Source organism: Ochotona princeps, chromosome 2, assembly GCF_030435755.1.
Source record: "Ochotona princeps isolate mOchPri1 chromosome 2, mOchPri1.hap1, whole genome shotgun sequence".
NCBI lineage: Eukaryota > Metazoa > Chordata > Mammalia > Lagomorpha > Ochotonidae > Ochotona > Ochotona princeps.
Genome location: NC_080833.1, coordinates 127,909,163 through 127,934,457, shown reverse-complemented (window position 1 = coordinate 127,934,457; position 25,295 = coordinate 127,909,163). Strand labels below are relative to the sequence as shown.

General features: G+C 49.3%; 1 protein-coding gene across 1 annotated transcript; it reads left to right on the top strand.

The window, feature by feature from the left end:
- The first annotated feature begins 1,667 nt into the window (after nt 1-1,667).
- Nucleotides 1,668-4,340, top strand: LOC101518602 (PRAME family member 8-like). The gene is made up of 3 exons (XM_036494667.2): nt 1,668-1,954; nt 2,462-3,034; nt 3,764-4,340. The coding sequence occupies exons 1-3, from the start codon at nt 1,668-1,670 to the stop codon at nt 4,338-4,340; spliced, it is 1,437 nt and encodes a 478-aa protein (XP_036350560.2).
- The last annotated feature ends 20,955 nt before the right edge of the window (nt 4,341-25,295 follow it).

The following is a 25,295-nucleotide window of genomic DNA, read 5'->3' as shown; positions in this document are numbered from 1 at the left end:
CACCTGTTCCCTGCTTGTGGTCTGGGAAGACAGTGGAGGACAGCCCAAAGCCTTGATACATTGATCCCATGTGAGAGACTCTGAAGAGGCTGCTGGCTCCTGGCTTTGAATCAGCACAGCTCTGGCTGTTGCAGCTGCTTGAGGAATGAATCATTGTATGGAAGATCTTTCTCTCTGTATCTCTTCCTCTCTGTATATACAATTTTCCAACATAAATAAATGTTTAAAAAAAGGAAGTAATATATGCAAAGAGGAGGAGGAGAGTCAGGAAGATCTTCTGCCAGCTGGTTCACTCCTCAGTTGACATCAATGTCCAGAGCAGAGCTTATCCAGAGCCAGGAGACAGGCATTTGCACAGGTCTGCCATGCAGATGTAGGGTCCCAAGGCTTTAGGCCATCCTTGACAGTTTTCCAAGCAACAAGCAGGGATCCGGATGGGAATTGGGGCACCCATTTGGGATTCAGCTGCCTGCGAAGGAAGGATTTTTCATCACTAGGCTACAGCGCTGGGCTGTAGACACTTTTTCTTATTGACTTCCCTCCTAGTCTTCTATGGACGAGACCGCGTGAGGCACTGCCTGTGCTCTGATGGGGAGAAAAATTTGTCCTTGGCCTTTCAGGCCTTAAAAATCAGTATTTGGAGCCCAATGTGGTGTCCAAGCAGCTAAAATCCTTTTATTGCTGGCTCCAGGATCCCATAGAATTGATGATTCTAATCCCAGGTGCACCAACTCCCATCCTGCTCCCTGCTTGTGCGATGTAAGAGCAGTGGAGGACAGGCAAAAGCCTTGGGACCCTAGACCTGCCTGGAAGACCAGGAAGAAGCTCAGAACCTGACATTGGGTCAGCTCTGCTATCGCTGTTAAAGCCACTTGTGGAGTGAATCAACGCACCGAAGATGTACCTCTCTGTTTCTCCTCCTGTCTGTTTATCTGACTTGTCAATTAAAATCATGATAAAGGAAGTTGGTAATCAGTTTGAATCAGACATATATAACATGCATGTTATGGGTATTGTGTCAGGTCTTCCACACATCCAGGTAATGAGTGGAAAACTGCTTATTTCATATTACCCCGGTACTAGATTCTTGCCTTTTTTTGTTTGTTTGTTTTTCAGTTAAGTTTTAAGTAGATTTTAAAATTTGATTTCAAGGTAACTGCATTGCATGGAGTCCCACGTCTACTTAAAGCTCAGCTTCCTGCTGGGGCACCTGGGAAAGAGCAGTTTACAGCCCAAGTGTCTCTTCCTCTCTGCCACTCTGCCTTTTCAAAAGTGTGCCTGAGTGGATTGGCAGTGTGGGCCACTTGGCATGTCCAATTCTGTTGCTTTAGGGCCTTGAATGATGGTCAGACTAGTTCCTTCTAGGCTGAGGGCATTTGCAGGCTGCCTCACTGGTGCTCACCTTGGTAACATAGTGGTCAGTACAGATGGGCCACCAGCCCCCTTACAGCCACCTCAGGGCCTGAGGAGTGTCATGTGAGGCTGACATGTGAAGTGTGCTCAAGAGGCACAGAGGAGAATTGGGACGACTCAGCAGTCCTGTGCTTGTATGACAGCAGTCTGAGATAGGGTCCTTGACTGGGCAACTCAGGGCTTATTTGGAGCTCTTCTGAAAGGTCTTTTCTCCCCGGATGTTTCCCTAGAGTTGTCACTAAGCACTTAGCAGGATGAGCGACATGTCCCCCCTGAGACTCCTGCACTTGGCGCAGAAGAGCCTGCTGGGTCATGAGGCCTTGACCATCCTTAGTCTGGACCAGCTTCCCAGAGAGATGTTCCCTTCGCTCTTTGTAGAGGCCTTCAACAGGAGGCTCCTGAGCATCCTGAAGGCCATGGTGAGAGTCTGGCCCTTTGAATTCCTCCCGTTGGGCGCCCTCACTAAATGGCCGCAAGTCGACATCCTGAATGCTGTGTTGGATGGGATCGATATGAAGTACGACCAGAACTCTGACTCCAGGTAACTGACACAGTGGTCCAGGGAAGAGAGTGATGAGTTCAGGCAGGGTAGAGGGCTGGAAGACATTCCAGAAGCTACTTTGGAAAGCAAGGGAGTCAGGTGAGAGAGGTCAGGACTCATGAGTGCCCCTGGGAAAGGGCTTCCTGAGGTGACAGAGGGGGTACTTACCTGCCTCTTCCCATGGTTACTTCAAGGCTCTGGGAAGTGGGGACCAGGCAGGAGCTCTGCACAAATGGGAATGAATGAAAGACAGAAAGAGCAAAGGGCCCCTTCCCTCGCTGCAAACTCAGGGCTCTCAGCCCTCATCCCCTCACCTCTGTCAGGATCAAGAAATATATCAAAGGCAAGATAAATAAATAAATAAATAAACAAATAAACAGATAAACAAACAAATAAATAAATCAAAGAATATAGGAGAAGAAAGCCAGCAGCAGAGTGTGAAGTGTGGGCTCCCCAGCTCAGAGTCCCATTTGTCTACTCGCTGAGTCTTCCCTCTTTTACCCCCAGGAGAGGGAAGCTGCACGTGCTGGATTTACGGGATGCTGGTCTGAATTTCTGGAATGTGTGGGCTGCGAGCATGGATGATGCCTGCTCTCCTGAACCCAAGCTGAGGAGACAGCCAGTGGAGCACAAGGGGCCCAAGTCAGCCTTGAAGGTTATAACAAACATCAACCTCACCGAGGACACCCATGATGAGTTCCTCACCCACCTGCTTCAGTGGGTGAAGGAGAGAGCCAGCCTGGTGCACCTGTGCTGTCACAACCTGATGATCTCGCCAAAGAACATCCACAGCTTGAGCAAATTTCTGGACAGTCTGGAGCTTGGCTGCATCCAGGAGATGCAAGTGGACTCTGTCTGGCAACTCTCCATCCTGGCCAAGTTTGCTCCCTATCTGGGCCGGATGGGCAGCCTTCACAATTTGTGTCTCTCCTACCTCTGGCTCCCGACCCCCATCACCCCAGAGGACAAGGTAGAGTTCAACTCACATTTCAGCTCCAAGTTAGCCAAGATGCCCCACCTTCGCAGCCTTTACATGGACTCTGTCGACTTCCTGAAGGACAACCTGGATCAGGTGCTCAGGTGAGACACAAAGGCAAGCTGCTTGAAAGGACATAGTGGGCTTTGAGCATGGGGCAGCCACCAGCCATATGCCAGTGAGCCACACACGAGGTTTTCTACTTCATACTGAGCAACTGTTACTGAGGCAGAGGACCCAGTGACAGAAAACTAACAGCCTGGGGGAGGGAGCAGGTTCTGATATAGGGGTGAGTTTGGCAATTCTTGAAGATCTGTCCCAAGAAATAGATCAGTGAAGAGGGTACCTTAAAATGTCAGCTGTCCAGTCACCTGTATGGACAGGGTGAGCCTGTGTCTGGTGCCTGGAGCCCCAGGGAGGTGTGTGACCTGTGAGAAATGCATGTAAAAGGTGACAGGTGGTTCTGGGGTCCTGGACTGTGAGTGAGGCCTCCAGAATGGGCACCCACAGGGCTGATGCTGCACCTGTCCAGGGTCTGAGCCTTATCCGTGTCTCCCCCTGGACACTCATAGTCCAGACAGGTAGCACTCTGCTGGACAGATGAGGAAAGGTAACTTGAGAGGTTTTGCGAACTTGACCCAGTCACTCCAGTTTCAGTGGGAGGCCTCAGCCTGAGAGTGGTTAACTCTAAAGAAGGGTCTCAGCTAGGGCTGGAGCACACTGGGTATGGGTGAGGGTGGGCTGAGTGGGATCCAGGGCTTTTGGGCTTGGCCCAAGCAGATGTCTCCCACCTTGGTGTCATGCTGCAGGAATCATGCTTGATGTCTCCCCAGGTGCCTGAAGAGCCCCCTGGAGGCACTGTCTGTAATGAACTGCCTGCTGTCTGAATCTGATATCCATTATCTGCCCCAGTGCCCAAAACTCAGCGAACTCAAGCACCTGCACCTGAGTGGTGTCAAACTGACCTACATCAGTCCTGAGCCCCTCAAAGTTCTGCTGGAGAGAGTGGCAGCCACACTCATGACCCTGGACTTGATGGACTGTGAGATCAATGACTCCCATCTCAGTGCTATCCTGCCCGTCCTGAGCCAGTGCTACCAGCTCACCACCTTAAGTTTTTTCAGGAACAGAATCTCCATGGCCATGATGCAGAAGCTGGTGGAGCACACAGGCAACCTCAGTGCTCTGAGAGTGGAGCGGTACCCAGCTCCATTGGAGAGTTATGATCCCCAGGGCGTTGCCCAACAGGAGAGGTTTGTCCATCTCTGTAGAGAGTTGATGGGTATGCTGAAAAGAATAAGAGCCCCTAAGAAGGTTATGTTTAGGACGCACCCCTGCGGGAATTCTGCAAAATGGATGGTGTTTTACCAATATGAACCTAATTTTTACAAGTGCTACCTGCTGGAGTAATTGTGTGCACATTTCCAGATCTTCCTTCTGGACACTTGCAGCAAAGACCTGGGATGGGCATGGGCAGGACGTTCAAAGATGCTAACTGCAGTGTGACAGGGGAAAAGCAGTCTGAGAAGCATGGCTTGAAGGGCCTAGGGAGTTGGGCTGATTGTGGAGGGTTGCAGCAAATTCAGAACGGAATAATAGTCTCACCAGAGCTCAGGTTCTTCTTGTGTTGTAATGTGAAGCAGGCTATCTACTGAATTCCATGTTCTGATCTCAACATTGCATTGTTCTCAATGCCAACAAATAAAGCATCATAACGCCAGTCTGACGTTGTGCATCTGGTCAACCTCCAGGATGATTCCAGCTGATTTTCCATTGAAAATGTCAGGATTCTCGGGCACAACACAGCCAGATATCCCTGTCTTTGATGCAGTGCCAGTGCAGAGGGAGGGAGCTCAGGCCAGGAGACTCTGAGGTCCATGAACACAGTTGACACCTCAGGGCTGGCCTCCCTTTGACCAGATCAAACAAGGCAGGCCCCACTCAGCCTCAGACCCAGGCCACCTGGGTGCAACTGTACTGTTCCAAAGAAAACACTGACCACTGTGTGACAAAGGGGGTCTGTGAAGGAGCAGAGGCCCCCACAGGTGCCCATCCTGCACTTCTCCTCCCTGCCTTGGTACTGCGAGTCACCAGACCCCTGGGCAGCTCAGGAATGCAGACAAGTGTCTATATAGGATCTTGGTGTGTGCAAGGTGAATAATTTAGCCACCAAGTTACTAAGTTGGACCCTGTTTTTTTTTTTTAAGATTTATTTTTTATTTTCATTACAAAGTCAGATATACAAAGAGGAAGAAAGAGAGAGGAAGATCTTCCATCCAAATATTCACTCCCCAAATCACCACAACAGCCAGTGTTGTGCTGATCCAAAGCCAGGAGCCAGGAGCTCTTCTAGGTCTACCATGTGGGTGCAGGGCCCTAAGGCTTTGGGCCATCCTCGACTGCTTCCCCGGGCCACAGGCAGGGAGCTGGATGGGACGTGGAGCTGCCAGGATTAGAACCAGCGCCCATATGGGATCCTGGCTTGTTCAAGGTGAGGACATAGGCTGCTAGGCCATCACACCATGCCCAAAAATAACAAAAACTCTTAATAAATTAAGTACAGAACATTAAACCTAAACATGACAAAGGTTTAGGGCTAGGATATGGCAGACCCACAGCCAACTCTGAAGGGAAAAGCTGCAAGAATTTTCTCAAGGGTCTGGAACAAGACATGCGCATCCCCTCTCTTCACTGTCACTATTTTTTTTAAGATTTATTTATTTTTATTGGTAAAGCATATTTACAGAGCTGGACCAACCTTTCCAGGTCCTCCCTGCCTCACCCAATGGTTCATTCATTATCCCAAATCTGCTAGCACTGCCTGGAGTCCAGGTCATACACACCAGACCCTGTTCCCTCATGCACAGAGGCAGTGTTATAGCTTGAGGACAGGCTAAGGATAGAGCAGCTGGCTGAGGCAAAAAGATGTCCCATATCCCGGTTCACTCCCAAAGTGGCTGCATCATCTTGAGCTGAGCTGAATGAAGCCAGGAACCAGCAGCCTCTTCCAGGTCTCCCATGTGGGTACAGGGCCCCAACACTTTGAGCTATACTTGACTGCTTTCCCAGGCAACAAGCAGGGAGCTGGATGGGAAGTAGAGTAGCTGGGTAACGAACTGGCATACATATGGGATACAAACCGGTATTGCTATGAGATACTCCATATGCAAGGCAAGGATTTAGCCACTGGACCATCATGCTGGGCCATCACTGTCACTCTTACACAGTGCAAGTTATAGTAGTAGCAGTTAGACATGAGAAAGAAGTAAAGGGCATTAAGAAAGAAATAAGAAGGAGAAAGAAAAGATATCCCTATTTGTAGATGATGGATTCTAATACAGAAAAAAAATAAAGACTCTTCCAAAAGATGAAACTGATACATAAATTTAGTAAAATTATAGGATCATCAAATCATCATATAAAAAATCAGTAGCATGGGGCTCAGCACGGTGGCCTAGTGGCTAAGGTCCTCGCCTTGAATGCACCAGAATCCATATGGGCGCCGGTTCTAATCCCGGCAGCTCCACTTCCATCCAGCTCCCTGTTGTGGCCTGGGAAAGCAGTTGAGGACAGTCCAAAGTCTTGGAACCTGCATCTGCGTGGGAGACCTGGAAGAAGTTCCTGGCTTTTGGCTTTTGGCTTCAGATTGGCTCAGCACCGGCCATTGTGGCGGGTGTGGAATGAACCTTTGGACGGAAGATCTTCCTCTCTGTTTATCCTCCTCTCTGTATATCTGACTTTTCAATAAAAACAAATAAAATCTTTTTAAAAAATCAGTAAAATTTTACATAGTAGTCATGAACTTGCTGAGAAAGAAATCACTAAAACAATTCCATTCATAAAAGGTGCCAAAATAACGACATCTAGAACAAATTCAGGAGGATTCCAAGACTTCTACCATTAAAACTAGAAAACCCTGATGAAAGAAATTAGGGATGTTCACAAAAAGTTGAAAGATCCCCTGCATTCATAAACTGGGAGAGATAGCATTAAAATGTTCCTGCTACTCAAAGCAATATACAGATTTAATGCAATGCCCATCAAATACCAATGAGCTGATAGAACTAGAAAAACAGCCCTAAAAGTCACGTGCCAGCACAGAAAATCCCGCATGGCCAGAGTGATCTTGAGCAGAAAGAACACGTCTGGAGGCTAAGATAGTACTGGAGGTGTCACAACGCCTGATGTTAATGTACATTTCAGAGCTCTGTAGTGACCGAAAGAGCAAGGTACTGGTATAAAGATAGGTCAATGCAACAGAAGGGATATCCTAGAAACAACCCACTCAGCCTACAGCCAAACCATTCCTGCTGAATGCAGAGCAAACAGGCCAGCCTCTTTGGCAAGTGGGACATACGAAATTGATATACAGACACTGAAACTTGACCCTTTTTCCAACTCAGAATGGGTCAAAGGCCTCAGTACGGAGTGAATAAGATGCCAGGGGCACCGGAATGCTAGCACTGGGGCAGAGCAGCCCCCTGAACCTTCCATTGCCATGGGTCACCCAACCAACAGAGGGGCCCAGGCCAGGTCTGCAGGGGTGCCTGGGGCCCGCCCTCAGTCTCCAGACACGGAGGGGCAGCAAACATCTCCTGTCTAATCCAAGTGAGTGTTTGTCATCCTCCTGGAGCTGGTAGCAGCTCTGGGCCTCCCGAAGGAGTCGGCCCACCAGGCTCATCTTCTCCCATTTCCCATTGGCACCGCTGAATCTCAGCAGCCTCACCACACCCTCCGCCTTCCACAGGTCCCTGTCAGAGCAAATCCTCTCCCAAGTGAGCTGTCTGTACCTGCGCGGGAGAAGCCATCCTTGGCCACGCCTCCCAAGTGGTCTCCACTCGGCCCTGACAGCGCCCACCTTTTTCTCTCCAGGGTTGCGTCCGTCATTGTCCTTAGCCTGTACCCCCGGCTACTACACCGCCTCTGTGAACTGGGTCTGTGTTTGTATGGCCTGGGCTCCAGGCAGTCCTAGACAGACACAGGATAATGAATGAACTAATGAATGAGTGAGGGAAGACCTGGAAGGCATTGTTCCAGCCTGGTATGGTTGCTCTGAGGCTCTCGCTTCCTGGCCCATGGCTTTTCAGTGGTGCTACATGGAAGTGGTGTTACCAGATGTCATGGACACCTCCAGGGCCCAGTGGCTCATGGAGTGGAAGAGCAGAGAACGGGGAAGTGGGCCTCATTTCCCAGACTGAGGAAAGCCCAGGAGGGACCTTGTGCTGCAGGTGTGTGGCACCTGGACCTGGCAGGACAGAGAAAGAGAGCAATGGGACTGTCCTGGTCCTGGGAAATGTGGGAGAACGAGTGAATGGGTAAATGAGTGATATGAGCATGCAGGCTGGCCTTTGGTGTGCTCTCTTGAAAACTTCATTGTCACAGAGAGTAAGGACTCTGGGGTCACCATCTGCTGCAGACCAGGCTGCCCAACTTTCTTACTGTAACTGGGCCACTCTGTTCCTCACTGTGACCAGGCCCCACTCTTCTTCCTCAACATGATTGGTCCCCACCTTCTCACCATGCGACTCTGGCCATGCAACTGTCTTCCCCAAGCCTCAGCTTCCTCTGCAACTTCATGCAGATGCTGCATGAAGGATGACAACCTGTACTGCCACAGCTGCCCAGTCCCTGCGCCCTGTGCTGGGTCCCGTGAGGCTGCTGTACAGTCCCTGTGGGGACCCCTGAGGAGATGCTGGAATCTGTAGAACCCCTTTCCTGCCCTCATAGCTCACTCGTAGCTCACCCTGCCCCAACTCCCTCCCCATCTGCTCTGCCCACCCTCCCGCCGACTCTCTGGGTACCCTTTTATTGAGGTCACTGTGACCATAACAGGGAGATTTGCAGATTCTTTTCTATTAAAAAGATGTATTTATTTATTGGAAACTAGATCAGATTTTACAGAGAAAGGAGACAGAGAAAGATCTTCCATTTGCTGGTTCATTCCTGCAGTAGCCTCAATGGCTGGAGCTGAGCCAATCTGAAAGCAGGAACCAGGGGCTTCTTCCAGGTCTCCCATGCTAGTACAGGATCCCAAGGCTTTGGGCCATGCTTGACTGCTTTCCAAGTCCATTAATAGGGAGTTTCATGGGAAGTGGAGTAGCTGGGACATGAATCAGCACCCATATGGGATCCAGGCACTGAGGATTTAGCTATTGAGCTATCACATTGGGCCCTGCATATTTATTGGGTTGAAAATCAATAAGCCTGCTGTATGGCCACTGGTCGGGGCCAACAGGAGATGGCCCCGAGACAGTAGCTCACTTGCTCCTTACTGCCTGGGGAGTCTCTGAAGTTCACAGACTCCTCCACCCTCAGCCCACAATTTTTCGTCTTTGCTCCCCCTCCAACCCATTACTTCCCCAGATCCTCCTCAAGCCTGGAGCTCCAGCACTGGCACACATCACCAACATCTCAGCCACAACCCCGAGGCCAGGCCTGGGTGTAAAGGGGCCACTGTGGGACCTGCTCTTGCCTGCTCTGGCATTGTCCTTACCCGTGGCTGTGAATGTGCCAGTGACAACCGGATGCAGGGCCCGGCCTCACTGCCCAGTCTGAGCACTGATCATGCGAGGGCTGGTCCTGGGGTCCCAACTGAATCAGTGTAGTTCCTGAGCCTGTCTGTCCCAGGTCCCCTCCACCACTGCAATGTGCATGGTGGAAAATGGCCATGCATCTGTCCCACAGAGAAAACCAGCAGAGTGGAGGCTGGCCATGGTGGAATAGTCAGGGAGGACTGCTCCAAAGAGCTATAACTGACACTGTAGCACACTTGGAGGAGGAGCACTGCCAATCCAGCAAGCTGCAAGGGATGGCAGGGGGAGGTGGACAGAAGGGGACATTCTGGTCCCCTGTCTGTCTTCTCTTCCACTCCTGGGACCCATGCAGCCTTGGCAGTCATCTGCCGCAGCTCATCTGCCTCCAGCACAAGCAGGGTCACCCCAGGGAGAGAAGCCCCCTGTGTCCTGTTGGGAGATGCCATCATGTCCCCTGCAAGGTCCTGGCGCCCAAGTTGATATGGCTCTTAATCAACTCTCAGGTGGCAGCTGCAGCAGACCTGACGTGCATGTGGCCCAGCCAGCCAGCATGCATCTTGATTCAGGAAACAGAAAGTAATCAGAATGAGCGCTGACTTGGGGAGGAGAATTGCTGAGAAACTGCAAGAACCTGGCCAAAGCCGCGTACACAGGAGTGCTAAGTGGGGAACAAAACCCGAGCGAGACAAAGCCAGCTCAGCTGCCTGCTTGATTCACTTATCACACCCGCCCAGACCCAGTAAATAACAACACAGAATTTCAGTTCAGAGCTTTGGCAAGATGCAAAGCAAAGTGCCAGTACAAGTTTCGTCCAAGGTCAAGGTCCCTTGAGAGTGTACATCCAAAGGGCTGCCTGTCCAGAACACAGACTTGGACCTGTAGCTGCTTCAGAATTAAGCCAAAGGATGATGGGGGAGGGGGAAGTTACATAGAGTACTTCACTAAAATTCTGAAGTCTACAATTTTCATCCTTGTTTCTTTCTGACCTTGGAAATGGCATGGGGTTCCCCAGAACATATTTTTCCCTTTCATCTCCCAGTGCAAGCCTGTCAGATAAAAGTTCATGGCACCTTCTCGATCTTTGCATCTCAATAGCTGAGGTTTGCTTCTTAGTCCTGTTGAACAGTTACCAACCCTATAAATGGTTAGGCTGTGCCTTATGCTAAGTCCAGGGGTGGACACAATTCAGGGACAGGAGTCGGTGTTGATAGTAGGGTGTGGTTATTTCATATCAGAGCATCTGGGTTCAGTAGCCAGCTCTGCCCTCCCCGCCTGCCCCTGGGAAGACTCCTGTGTACCTGGCTCCAGCTCCTGCCAAAGCAGATCCTGGGAGGCATAGCCCACAGGAGAGGGTCCCTGTCACCCACATAAGAGACTTGGCTTGTAGCTTGGCATATAAGGGGTGAGCCAGCAGATGGATTTTCCATCTCTCAGAGGGAGAGAGACAGAGAGAGATATACCATCTAATCTAAAACAGTAATTCATATCTCCTTTGTTTAAAGAAAAAACAAAGGAGAAAAGGTGGCATTTTTTTAAAGGTTTTATTGTTATTGGAAAGCCGGATATACAGAGAGAAGGATAGACAGAGAGGAAGATCTTCCATCCGATGTTTCACTCCCCAAGTGAGCCGCATCGGGCTGGTACGTGCCAGTCCGATGCCGGGAACCTGGAACCTCTTCCAGGTCTCCCACGCAGGTACAGGGTCCCAAAGCTTTGGGCCATCCTCAACTGCTTTCCCAGGCCACAAGCAGGTAGCTGGATGGGAAGTGGAGCTGCTGGGATTAGAACTGGCGCCCATATGGGATCCCGGGGCTTTCAAGGCAAGGACTTTAGCCACTAGGCCACGCCGCCGGGCCCGGTGGCATGTTTTTAAAGAGTCCTTTTCCTTCCATTACTTCTTTTTTTGGGGAAAAATAAGGGGTTTTGGGAGATAGAAAAGCTTCTGGAAAAATACAGTGGGCAGGAGCCTCTCATTGAAGTCAGCCAGAATAGCTGCCTTGCCGTCCACCCCTCGGGCAGGGAGAAGGGCCTGGAATTTCCAAGGAGGTGGAGCCTGTCTGTAACCACAGCAAAGTAGGTCACAGCTCTGCTCAGACAGACATGACTGTCACGCAGGAAGCATGCCAGCCCTGGCTAGGAGGGAAGTTCACAGAATATTCTGCACCCTGCAGCATTTGCGTTGCCCTGATGCTGGGGGTGTGGACCCGACCACAATACTAAGTGGGAGAAAAAAATACCAGGTTCTGACAGAGAGGAGTGGCCCGCTTATGAATATGCATGTGTTTGGAGAGCCACTGGGCGAGAAGCCAGGAACTCCGTACATTACTCATATATCTCTACACATCCCAGCTCCATCCGACAGACTGGGTGCCTAGGCCCTAAATCCTGCAGCGACATGGGCAATGGGCACTGCTATGGCATCCTTCATCCCGACAGCCTGGCATCTGGCCACTTGCTGATGTCCACTCCCCATGGGCAGCACTGGATATGGCTCCATTGTATAAACTTAAGCTAAACATTTATTATTATTAATATTGTCATCATTCAAGAGACAGAGAGAGACGTGATTTCTCATCCTTTCTGGTTCACAACCCACATCCTGACAGTGTGGGCAGCCAGGCCGGGCAGAAGCCAGAAGCTACATGTGAAGGGCGGGGACCCAACAATCTGTGCCAGGCCTGCATTTACAGGAAGCTGAACTCAGGAGCTGGTGCTGGGTACACAGGAGGCTTACCTGCTATGCCCAGAATCTGACCTGAGCAACAGGGTAGATACATGCCCTGGATTGCCAGTGACCCATCCGGATGCCTGGTGCTGGGCACACTGCCCACACACCACTGTGGCTTGCCAGCGCCTCTGAGTTGCTTACTTCCCTGGGAAAGCACCTGGCTGGGGGTGGTGCAAATACCCTCTACCCTGGGAAAAGTGGTGATTTCAGGGGTGTACAAAAGCTTTACAATGTACCAAAACCCTAGGGTGGTGTATAAGGTTAGTCCTCTGTCTGTGGCACTGGCATTCCATGTGGGCATTGGTTCATGTACTGGCTACTCCACTTCCCATCCAACTCCATTTTTATGACCTGGGAAAGCAGCAGAACATAGCCCAAAGCCTTGAGACTCTGTACCTGCGTGGGAGACCTAGAAGAAGCTCCTGGCTCATGGCTTCAAATCAACTCAGCTCTGGCCATTGAAGGTGTTTTGTTAATGAACCATAGGATAAAAGATCTTTGTCTCTTCTACTCTCTGTAAACCTGCCCTTTCCAATAAAAAAAAAAAAAATCTTAAAAGACAAAAAAAAAAAAAAGTGTAGGGGGAAGGGAGGCAGTGCCATGGTTCATGGCTAATTTCCACTTGCAAGTGCCAGGATCCCATATAGGTGATTGTGTCCCGGCTGCTCCATTTCTCATCCAGCTCCCTCCTTATGGCCTGGGAAAGCAGCAGATAATGATGCAACACCACAGGACTCCGCCACCCACGTGAGAGACTTGGAAGAGGCTGCTGGCTGCAGACCTGCTATTGTGGCCATTTGGGGAGTGAACCAGAGAATGGAAGCTCTTTCTGTCTCTCCTTCTGCATGTAAATCTGCATCTCAAAAAATAAATAAATAAATCTTTAAAAAAAACATGCAAGTTTTAAGAGATGCAACAAGACTTGCATGCCCTTGTAAGATGTAATTTATCTCTCTGGGCCCGGCGGCGTGGCCTAGCGGCTAAAGTCCTCGCTTTGAACGCCCCAGGATCCCATATGGGCGCCGGTTCTAATCCCGGCAGCTCCACTTCCCATCCAGCTCCCTGCTTGTGGCCTGGGAAAGCAGTCGAGGACGGCCCCAATGCTTTGGGACCCTGCACCCGCGTGGGAGACCCGGAGGAGGTTCCAGGTTCCCGGCTTCAGATCTGCGCGCACCGGCCCATTGTGGCTCATTTGGGGAGTGAAACATTGAAGATCTTCCTCTCTGTCTCTCCTCCTCTCTGTATATCCGGCTTTCCAATGATAATAAAATCTTTAAAAAAAAAAAAAAGATGTAATTTATCTCTCAAAGTCGAATCCACAGGGTCCAGTAAGTGTGAGCCACTGGGTGGGCATTTAGAGTTGACCACTACAACGACATTCTCATAGCAGGCACACCCATTGGAATGCTTCTCTTTCCATCCAGATGAAGCTACCGGTACAACAAACTCTTGCAAACCTACCAGTGGGCCTGAAACCCACAGGAAGCTCTGTAATGCAAATCTCAGGTAATGCTGAGCAGGTAGCCTGCAAGCATCGGGGAAGGACAGTTGATGGCTAGGAGTTTGAATGAAGTGACCCATGGCAAACAATGCCAATTGCACCTGCTATGAAAACTAAGGACTGCAAGTGGTTAGATGCATCCAAATACCATCTGCATTTTAATGGTATAAGAAGATTTGATATGCTCTTCTTTGTATCCCTGTGGAAGAGGTGGTGACATATACACTGTATGGCGTATTGTTGAAACATAAACCCATTCCAAATGCAGGGGTTAAAGTGTCATTCTTGGGACCAGCCTTTTGTTTTAGCCAGTCAAGTCATTGCCTGTAGTGTGGGCATCTTATATGTGCGTCAGTCTGAGTCTCAGCTGCTCTACTTTCAGTTCAACTTGTGCTAGTGGCCTAGCAAAACAGCAGAGACTGGCCCAAGTGCTTAGACCCTGTCACTCAAGTGGGAGATCCAGAAGAAGCTCCTGACTTGTGGCTGCAGACTGGCCCAGCTCAGTCATTACAGCCATTTGGGGAGTGAACTCGGCCTTTAATGTAAACAAATAATCCTTTGTTCATTTTTTTTCTCCATATTCTCTCCAACAATTGTTATTTTTCTCTCTCTCTCTTTTAAGATTTATGTATTTGTATTGGAAAGGCAGATTTGGAGAGACTGAAAGTTCTGCTCAGAGGCAAGTTTTACCTTCCTGTACAAACCACACACAAAGTGGCATTGCCAAGGGAATGGGAAGGGACTTGGCAGGTGATGGGTGTGCTTGTCAGGGATCTTGACAGTTCAAATCTGTCACTCTGTAATTTTTAAATATTTAAGAAGAATTTACTATTATTATTATTAGTAGTAGTAGTATTTAATTTGAAAGGCAAGATTTACACAGAGATAAGAGAGATAGGAGGCAAGTTCTACCCGGATGGCCACAGCAGCTGAAGCTGTGCGGATCCAAAGCCAGGAGCTTCTCCCAGGTCTTTCATGTAGTTGCAGGGTCCCAAGGCTTTGGGCCATCCTCTGCTACTTTTCCAGGCCACAAGCAGGAAGCTCAATGGGAAGTGGAACAGCCAGGATTTGAACTGGTACCCCTATGGGCTGCTGACACTATAGGCAGAGGCATAACATTCGACTTCACAGTACTGGCCCCCACATTTATTTTCTTTTAATTCATTTATTATTATTATTATTATTATTTTATAGTACAGTTTCATATTCCCTTATCCCTTCCCCAATTCTCTCCCCCCCCCCCCCGCAGTTCCTCTATATCATTACTAACATATAGTTCTTCATACTCAGTCATATGTCCATCATTGTGGGCCTGGATAATGGCAGAGTCCAGAATCCTATTGTCAAGAAATAGTAAACAGTTTCATTGTAAGTCCATCTTTGTCTGGAAGCAGAAATGCATACCACACTACATCCTCACATCCGAATGTTAGTCTCCATTTCATAGCTACTGTACATTCCCTTAAATGAAAAGTCATGTTTCAAAATCAACAATAGAAAGAAAAGAGGAAATTTACAATGCCATGAAGTTAAATGACATGTTACTAGATATGATAGTCTCCATTACACAACTACTGTACATCCCCCTAAATGAAAAGTGGTGATACAAAATCAATAAATAGAAATTTACAATGCCTGAAATTAAATAACATGTTACTAGATATGACAGTCTCCATTACACAGCTACTATACATCCCCTTAAATGTAGAGCCACAAAACATAACCAACAACAAGAAGAAAAAAGAAATTAACATCAAGAAGTTAAATAACTTGCTATTAAATGACTAATGTGTAGCTGAAGAAATGAAAATCAAGAACATTCTTGAAGTAAATGATGCTACCATATGATATACGAGTCATTGAATGATTTAATCAGAAGGAAGTGTTTTGAAGAGATGAAACAGAGAATAACAACAAAACCCATGTGATACAGTTTCCGTTAATCTTTGTTGAAGTGTGTCTCCTCCAGACAATAAGCAGTTGGGTTTTGTTTCATAATCCAGTCTACTACTCTATGATGTTTGATTAAGCTTAAGCCATTTACATTCAGAGTTTAATATACATGGGTGTGACGTTGGTCCTGTCATTTTAGGAATGAGTTGTTCATTGGTTTAGTCTTCTGTTCTCATTTTACTGGGATGTTCTTCCCGCTTGCCTTTGGTTTTGGTAGGTGCTATTCCTCTTCTCTGTCAAGAGAACATCTTGCAGTATCATTTGTAGGGCAGGTTTGGAAAAGGCAAATTCTTTTAGCTTTTCTTTACTGTGGAAGCATTTTATTTCATTTTCAAAGATGAAAGAAAGCTTTGCTGGATATGTTATCCTAGGCTGATAATTTTTTTCTTTTAGAATCTGGAATATGCCACTCCATTCTCATCTTGCCTGTAGAGTTTCCTGTGACAGGTCTCCTGTGAGCTTAATTGCCATTCCTTTATATGTCAGTTGATTTTTTTTTCACGTGCACATGTAAGGATCTTTTCCTTATGTTCAGTTGAAGAGAGCTTGATGATCATATGTTGTGGTGAAGATCATTTTTGGTCAAGCCTGTTGGGAACTTGTGCCCCTCCTGGAACTTGTTTCCCAATTCTTCCTCTAGATTAGGGAAATTTTCCTTTATTATTTCATTAAATACATTTGCAAACTCAGCTTCTCTTTCTGCGCCTTCTGGGACTCCCATAACTCTTAGATTTGGCCTCTTAATAGTGTCTTTCAATTCTTGAATACTTTTTTTGGCCTGATACAGCTCTGCTTCCAGCTTTTTGTTTGCTTCCCCGTGATGATAGGAAATACCTTCCAATTCTGAGATTCTTTCTTCTGCTTGCTTCATTCTATTTTGGAGACTCTCTGCTGTACTCTTAATGCTCTTCTGTGTTCTTAATTTCTGATATACCAGTCTTGATTTTCTTTATTGCTTCCTTAAATTCTTTGAACTCTTGCATGAGCTTCTCATTGTTGATCAGGAGTTTTAAAATGAGTCTTATGGATTCTGTGTGCCCCATTTTCTCGATGTCTTGCTCAGTTAACTCTGAGGTTGGCATAGGGTTTTGCTCCCTTGCAGGAGAGTTTTTGGCAATATTCTTTGTGCCTTTGTCTCTTCTTTTGCTCTTGATCATTGTACTTCTGGTTAGCAGAGGCTTCTCCTTTTGGCAAGTTTCTAAGCTGTGTCACCCACAGGTCTACAATGCGATTTTACTTATTGAGGTTGGTACACAACTTTTCTTGCAGCCACTTGTGCCACAACCTCCAGCAAGTTCCAGGTCTGGGTTCTTATGTCAGATTTCCACTGTGGTCTCCACAGCCCCAGCTCTTGGCTCACCACTCTCCACTTCCTATGTTACCACGCTGAGGCTGCACCGTTGTCTCTGCAACCTTTCTCCCACTTTCGGTTGGAGCACGTCCCAGGATTAGAGAGACACCAGGTGTCCTATATAATTAGGTTGTTGATGGCGCTGATCTTGCTGGAACCTGTTGGACATTAGATCTGGGTGCCACACGGACCTATTTTGACTGGTATGATGCCACAGTCAGTATTATTTTCCTGCAGGACCAGTGCAATCTCGGACTGCAAGTTCTCGCATGATCAGCACATGCACAGTTCACTGTTGTCCCCTGTAGTCCTAAAGCTATTGCCACAGTGTACAAAATGGCACCTGACGTACCACTACTAGAATCCTTGATCTGCTGGCTGTCAGGTCTGAGGGCTACCTAGACCTGTCTTGGGTGGAACCTGTAGAATGCCACGTTGCTGAAGTTCACTGAGTCAGAAATGAGCTCACTCCCAGCTCAGCGCATGCTCAGTCCTCTCCCTCGCCCTTTCCTCCTTACTCAAAATGGTGCCCAATTCGGCTCTAGGGGGCTGACTGGACTGTGAAATACACCCTGTTCTCTCACTGCCCACCTGTGATCTGCTGCTCTGTCTCTACTCCTGGTCAAATCAAATGGACCAGCAGAACGGACATTTCTTTGTCTGGGTTCACCACCTGAGCTCCCAGTGAAAGTCCCTTCCCACCTGGTTGCTGGTGGAGTTCTGGCTGCTGTGGAGTTCTGATCGCCGTGCTGGAATATCCATCTCTGCAACACCACAACGTTGTGTCTGCTGATTTCCTGTGTCTGTCAGTCTCCAGGTACCCCTCTGCTGTTGTTCTGTCCTTTCCTATTTCCTGAAACATGTCCTGTCTGCTTCATCCTGTTTAAATGTTTTTCTGTCTGTATAAACGTGTCCTTACCCTATTCCTGGCCCCCACATTTAAACATAAAAATAAAATCTTGAAAAGGAGGAAGAAGGAATAAGTCACTATGGAGACAGCCTGGGGTCACATCACCAGGTCCCTCGCGACCCTGGGGTTGTTTGAAGAAAGTGGCCTCCGAAGCCAGCCAGGTTGAAATTCAGAGGACAATGATAGTGATGGTTGGCAGAGACTCTCTGGTCAGGTGTCTGTGGACAGTTTTCAGACTGCCAGGCTAGACAGTGATGACAGTCCCTGCTTGTCCCTCAGGGAACACTGGTGGGGCTCAGATGGGAAGCCAGGTGCCAGGGAGGTGCAGCCAGCCGACAGCTGTGTCTGCCTTCATACACCCCTCACCATGCCCACACTGACCCCCAGAGCTGTCAGAAGCCAGGAACACCTGCCTAGTATGCTCAGGAAGCCACACTTTGGGTTTGTGGAACAATGGAACCCAAAGTGTGACTTAAAAAAAAATAATAAAACCCTCGGCATAGTTTTTTATACTGCACATTTTCAGTACACTTTGACACAAGTTTTCTGTAGGAAATGGTTCCAGGCTCCCCTGCAAGTAACCAAGCTCTCTTCATATCATGCTATAGAAGCTACATCCATCCTCCTATACAAATGATTTTTAAAGTTTGAGATTTTATGTATTTTATATATTTGAAAGACAGAGTGACAGACAGAGGGAGAGATTTTCTATCCACTAGTTCACACAGTTGGAGCTGAGCCAGGACAAAGCCTGGAGCCAGGGGCCCCATCTGGGTTGTCCACATGTGTGGCAGGGGTCCAAGCACTTGGGCCATTTTCTTTTGCTTTTCCAGGTCCTCAGCGAGGAGCTGGATGGGGCCTGCTCAGGGTGAGCCAGTCCATAAGACACACTGCCATGAGCAAGAGCCAAGATGGGGTGTAGGCCAGGCCAGTTTGGGCCACAACAACTGTCAATTACATGCGGATTGTGGATGTGAGTGGACAAGGCTGAGATAGGCTGCCATACCCAGTGGCAAGACCTGGGACTGAGAGCTGGCTAGGGTGAGCCAGACTGTAGCACTTGCTGGCAAATGCTGAGTCTGGAGGTGGGCCATCTCAGAGTGGGTCACAGCACCCGCTGGCACATACAAGACAGGGTTGGAAATGGGTATGGTTGGAAAAACTTGGGGATTCCCCTGCTAGGCCACTACTTCTGCTAATGAGCATGACAGCTGGGACTGGACTGGCTGTAGGTGAACCAGGTTGGGCTAGGCTGCTGTACCTGCTGGCATAACAGAGAGCCAGAACAAGTATGTTCCAGCCAGGATGGGTTGTGGTACCCACTGGCAAATGCTGGGACTAGAGTCATGTTGGATTGGACCACAGCACCTCATGCCAGGAGCAAGTTCTAGGGCTGGAGGCATGCCTGGTAAGAGGAACTGTGGGCACTCTGTTGTTGGGCTGCCACTCATCCTGGTGAACATGAGAGTCAGAACTGGGAACAGGCCAGGCTGGCAAAGATGGACAAATCTGTTGGCATATGCATGGGCCAGCTCTGGGGGTGGGTCAGTCTGAGCTAAGCTGCAGCACCCATAGGTGGTGGGCCAGGCTAGGATAAGAGAAAGAGCCATATGGGATATGGGGTGTTCAGGCTAGGCTTCAGCATATTTTGGCAGATGCAAAAACCGGGGCTGGGGCAGACCTGGTAGGGATTACTGGGGGTCACCCTAATTAGGCCTGGCAACTGCTGGTGTGTGTGAAGACCAGGTCTGTGGCAAGATGGCTGGGCTGTACCACAGTACCCATTGATTCTCATGAGATATGGGTCTTGAGCAGAACTGACTAGGCATCCAACTGGTTGCATCCACCAGTATGTGCATTGGCTGGTGTAGGTAACAGATCAAATCTGACCCTGTACTGGTTGGTGCACACAAAAGTCAAGTCTGAAGTCACTCCAGGTGAGGTTTCTTGGGGGGACTCCCTAATCTGATTGCTGGATTCAAACCCCAGCCACAGGAAAAAATCATAGGATTTGTAGTGTGATCTTGGAGTACATATATCAGGACTGGACCTCCTCAGTTGCTGATGCCTGTGCAGTGGACAGCATGCCCAGATGCACACGGGGGACATGACAGTCAGCTCATCTAGGCCAGCAAAGGACATGGAGTTCTGTGTCAGAGGATAGAAAGCAGAGCAGGTTGGATCACTCTCCTGGCTAAGCTTTGGTGGTAAGTGTCTGGGCCTGTGGATGCACATTGACATGGATTTGTTCAGCCATGTATCCATGTATCGCCCATGTATTCCCACTCCTGTGCTTGGCTCTGGCCCTGGCCCTGGCAATGCTCTGAGTAAGAAATAAACCCAAGCCATTGTTGTTGGGAGATCTTGTTGCCTGACTCTTGCCTGGCTTAGCCTAATGCCAAGCCCCAAGGGCTTACGGCCATCCCTCATTGTGTCTACTGCCCTGCTGTATTTGTCTTCTCTGATTGGATACCTCTCCCAGCACAGGGCAGATGCTGAGGGAATGAATGAATGAGTTCTGAGTATAGAGGCATGGAAGATGAAGAGGATTTAGGGAGATAACTGGAAGAAATACAAAACTAAAAAACCTCTATGTCCCATACCTGTTTCCTTGAACTACAGGTAGAGTGGGAATGGGTACCCATGAGCATCACATGATGGGGTGACAACGGGACCCCACTCAGACTCCTGTACCTGGGCCGGGCTGCTCCATTCTGGCCTCTTCTTGCTCCTGGGAGTTGGAGTCAGGACCACCTACAGTCGAAGCAGTTAACTCCACATGGCACTGGTGACAGCAAGCTCTCTTCTCGCTCCCTCTCCTCCTGTCACATTTGTTTGCCCAACAAACAATCAGTCTCTCTGACAATCCAGGATTAGTCTGAGAAGAGGTTCTTGGATGCAGCCCATCAAAATGACAGACTGACCTCCACCGTGGCTCTGGACATGCATGAGGACGAAGCTTGGGGCACCTGGGCAATCTGAGTGACACACGGTGTTCTCTCTCAAGAGGCAGGTGGCAGACAAGGGCAGATGAAGGACGTCTGCTTACAATGCCCCTGGGTGCTAAGCCTTCCTTGCACAGCCAACCTGTCCAAGTAATTAATGCAAGTAATTAGGGGTCAGATGGTCATAAATGGAAATCACTCAATGTCCAGGCGCTGATGCCAAGACTGGCGGTGCCAAGCAAGCGTGATGGCTCAAAGAAGGTTGGAGATGGCTGCTGCTGCCAATGGAACACCACCATGTGACTTTCGGCCTCATGGTCCTGGACTCGCAGGGGGAGGGCAAGATGTGAAGTCTGGGGAACTGCACCAAGAATCAGCAGCCCAAGCTGCACAATGCCAAGAAAGGATGCTACAGTGGTTCTGAGGTCACTGTAGCCCTAGGCTCAGGACTTCGTGCTGTGAGGCCAAGAACTATGTGCTTTGATGTACTTGGTGTGAGTCGTGTAAATCCTCCTTTAGCTGCATGTGTGTGGCGTTCAAGTTCTTGGAAAGGATAGGAAATTAATCACCATCCACCCAGTGACTTATTCATCTACTTACCCATCTACACATCCATCATCCACTTACCCATCCACCATCTACCTACCTTCCCACCCACCTACCCATCCACCCACTTACCCACCCCCTACTTCTGCATCTATCTACCCACTCACCTAGTTAACCATCTATACATCCACCCACTCATATACCCATCCATTCATCCATTGTTCCATTCACTTGCCCAATCATACATCCACAATCCACCTTTCCCCCATCTGTCCACGTCACAAATATTTATTGAGCTTTTTTCCAGGCTAGGGGAAAGTAGGCTTGACAAGGAAGGCAAGTGAGGACTTTGCTCCTCGGTTTCTCATTTCATGAGTGGAGATGGCACATGAGGAAACAAGGCAGAGTCCAGCAGCCCAGAGAGCCATGAGTGCCTGCGTGAGGATGATCCAGCAGCATGACCGTGACTTAGATGCTGTATTAGGGTTTTCCAGAGAAAGGCAACAACTCACAAATAAAGACACAAAGACCTAGGCATACATGCAGATACATCAGAGGGAATTATTAAGGAATTGCTGCATGTCACTATGGAAACCGAGAAGCCCAACAGTTGGCTATTGGGTGACACCCACCAGCCTGAATTGGGGTGAGCTTCTCTGGGGTCACTAGGAAGAGGCACAGGCCTCCAGAGGAGGAGACCATACATTAAAAAAAAAAAAGATTTATTTATTTGAAAGGTAGAGCTACACAGAGAAGGAGAGCTTTCCATTTGCTGGTTCACTCTCCAAATAGCTGCATGGCCAGGGCTGGGCCAGGCTGAAACCAGGCCCCTGAAACTCCATCTGGGTCTCCCACATGAGTGGCAGGGACCTAAATGCTTGAGCCATCCTTTCCTTCTTTCCTAGGTGCATTAACAGGGAGCTGGACCAAAAGCAGAGCATCTGGCACTTAAATTAGTGCCCTTATGGTATGTCAACAATGTAGTTGCTGGCTTAATCTGCTATATCACCATGCGAGCCCCCTCTGCATTTTTTTTTTTTGCTTTCGCAGGATGCTGCACGAAGGGCCCTGGAACGCACCTCTGGCTCCCTGGGTATAGGTGTCTGGAACACGGGATGGGGTGGAGGAGACGTACACTGGGGGTGAGATCTCACTTGCCAGGCAAGTGGATGAGTTGGCAGTGGGGTCTGGATGTTCACAAGATGCCATTTGCATTCCTAGGTGGGTGGGCTGTGTGAATACGAGGATTGCAGGCCAGAAGGCAGCCTCTGAGCTCAAGGAAGTTTTTAAACTTGAAGGGCTGTTGGACCATTCACCGACAGCCGAGGCTGGGCTGACCACTCAGAGGTGAGCATGAGAACTGGGATCTGCCAGCACTTGGTGGGGGTCTGATGTTGGGACCAGCCCTAATTCCAGGCTCCCTTGGGACTGCCCCTCTTCTGTTGCACCTGTGAGCACTCCCTGGGGGCATCACTGGGATTCTGAGGTATGAGAAAGTCAGCTGTGTCTGCAGGGAGATCCCTGAACTACAGTCACAACCATAAAGTTAGTGTCACATAGTTCTCTGCCCCACCTGTGTCACCTGGTATGTAGCAGTGCTGTGTCTGCCCATTTTCTGTTACTGACAACACAATATCATAGGGCAGGCTTTGGTGGTGTGTCCACTTTCAGGAGAATTCACCAACCCATGTATCACGCAAATGGATATCATGAAGTTGCCAATGAGGACAGAGCCTCAAGAGCCTCTGAAAGGTGCCATGTCTCTGTCTTTCAGAGATTTATTTATTTATTTATGCAACAAGCAGAATTACGGAGAGAAGGAGAGAGAGAGCTTTACTCATTGGTTCACTCTCTAAGTGGTTCCAACAGCCTAAGATAATTCAGTCCAAAGCCATGAACGCTATCTGGGTTTCCCACATAGGTGGCAGGAATCCAAGTCACTTGGGCCATCCTCCACTGCTGTCCCAGGTGCATTAGCAGGGAACTGGACTGGAAGCAGAACAGTCAGGACTTGAAGCAGCTCTTCGATAGAGGAGCTAGTGTTGCAAATAGTGACTTAAATTACCCTCCCTGGTCCCACAGTTCCACATTGGAGTGTCTTACACTGGAGACAGCCGTTCCCACAAGAGATTCGGAGGCAACAAGCCAAACCATGCAAGGTCCATGATGTGGCCAAGGCTGCTTGGCAGTGAGGACAGAGTAGCATGTCTATAGGAGGGCTGGCCCTTCCCTATGGGCAGGCTCCCATGGAGCCCCCTCCCATGAGTTTGCAGTTACTTCACTTTGGGGTCCTGTGCAGAGCAGACTCCGGGGCAGGGGATGGTTTGTGTTGGGGTCACACTCTGGTCATTGATCGCCACACCAGCCTCCAGCTCTAGCTGCAGCCGGCCTCCAGAGAGCGAAGGAGCTTCCAGCTGAACCTGGGCTGGCGCTGAGCAGAACAGGACGTGCTGTGTGTTTCCCTGGGCTGCACTGGCACAGCCACTCACATCCTACAGAGGTGCATTTGCAACCAGCAAGAACAGCTCTTTTTTTTCATGAAGAAAAAGCTGTTTTCCATGAGAAAACAAAGTTTGGAGGATTTGTGGTTGGTGGTTGTCACCCTGGGGGTTTGAGAACACAGGAGAGCTTACCTTGCTGGCTGGGAGTGGGTGGGGGGAGCAAAGGAAATCCAGGGAAGGGGCTTTGCTCAGGGAGGTTTTGTTGTACAGTGTGGGGAGTATAAATAAATATCTGGAAGACACAGTATAAATGAAACACTCCCTAGTTCCCAAGGCTGCGAGAGGCCTCTGGAAAGGATCACGGCCAAGGCTGGAAGCTGTTACATATGTGAGACTGAGCTACATGCAATGGAGTTGGGAAGACCTCCCTCCCAAGTCAGGGACTGCAAATGGGATCCATGTCTGGGACTTGGGCCACCTGAGCCTATAAGGACACTGGGGGAAGAGGCGGAGGGGGAAGCGGAGGGGTGGGCTCAGAGTTTGAAGGCAAAGTTCTGCTGTCACAGGGAAGCAAGTAGAGCACCTTTTCTATCTTTCAGTATGGAGGCCCACGGGGCTGGCCTTGAGAGCAGAAGCAGGACAGGTCCCCAGGCACATGGCTGCCCTTTGAGCCCTGCTGTGCACCCAGGCTCACCTGTGAAGCCAGGTCAGGGGTATACTACCCTGTGTGCACCTGCATCAGAACACAAAAGATCAACTACTAAGGCAAGGTTGCATCCAGCTATTGCAGCATGATTGCCTTCCTAACCACATGGGTCAGTGACAAGTTCTTGGAGTCCTGCAAATCAGCCTGCTGCCCCACTCTTTCTGCCTGCAGCTGCTTGCTGCAACTCCAGGGTTTGGGGCACCTCTGTGTGGCCATCCCACACTGTGGGATCCCAAGCTGTGCTGCACTCCCAGGCAACAATTCCTGCCTGGCCACTCCGGGCTGTCCTGGGAGGGCGGCTGCTGGGAAAAGGGCCTCAGCCAAGCTCAGGACTATTGGCATAGAGAGTTCTGAATATGCACCTGACATCCCCAGGCTACTTCTCCAGGTGCACAGCTCACAGCCCCCATAGATAGTTCATTCCATGCTGTCCCTGCTGGGCCTGCTCCTGCTGGGAGTACAGAGAGGCAGTGCAGGGCAGTGGTTAGAGCACCTGTGGCCCAACCCTGTCCTGTCACTGTCTGGCTGGGTCCCAGCAGGCAGGCTACTTCCAGGCCCGATGTCACCAGATGGAGGTGACAGAATTGCACACAGGCAGTAACAACAGCACCTGCCTTGCAGGTGTGCAAGTAGCTGAGGGGAAGACATTTAAGTTGTGGGCCAAGAGCACCACAACTTGGAGCCTGACGCGGCAAGGCTGCTTGGTGCTGCCACCTTCTGCACCCCACTTACCTTTTCTGAGCCTTGGTTC

Coding starts and splice junctions, on each gene's coding strand:
- LOC101518602 (XM_036494667.2), top strand. CDS start 1,668: ATGAGCGACATGTCCCCCCTGAGACTCCTGCACTTGGCGCAGAAGAGC. Junction 1,955..2,461: donor GACCAGAACTCTGACTCCAG/GTAACTGACACA, acceptor TTTTACCCCCAG/GAGAGGGAAGCTGCACGTGC. Junction 3,035..3,763: donor AACCTGGATCAGGTGCTCAG/GTGAGACACAAA, acceptor ATGTCTCCCCAG/GTGCCTGAAGAGCCCCCTGG.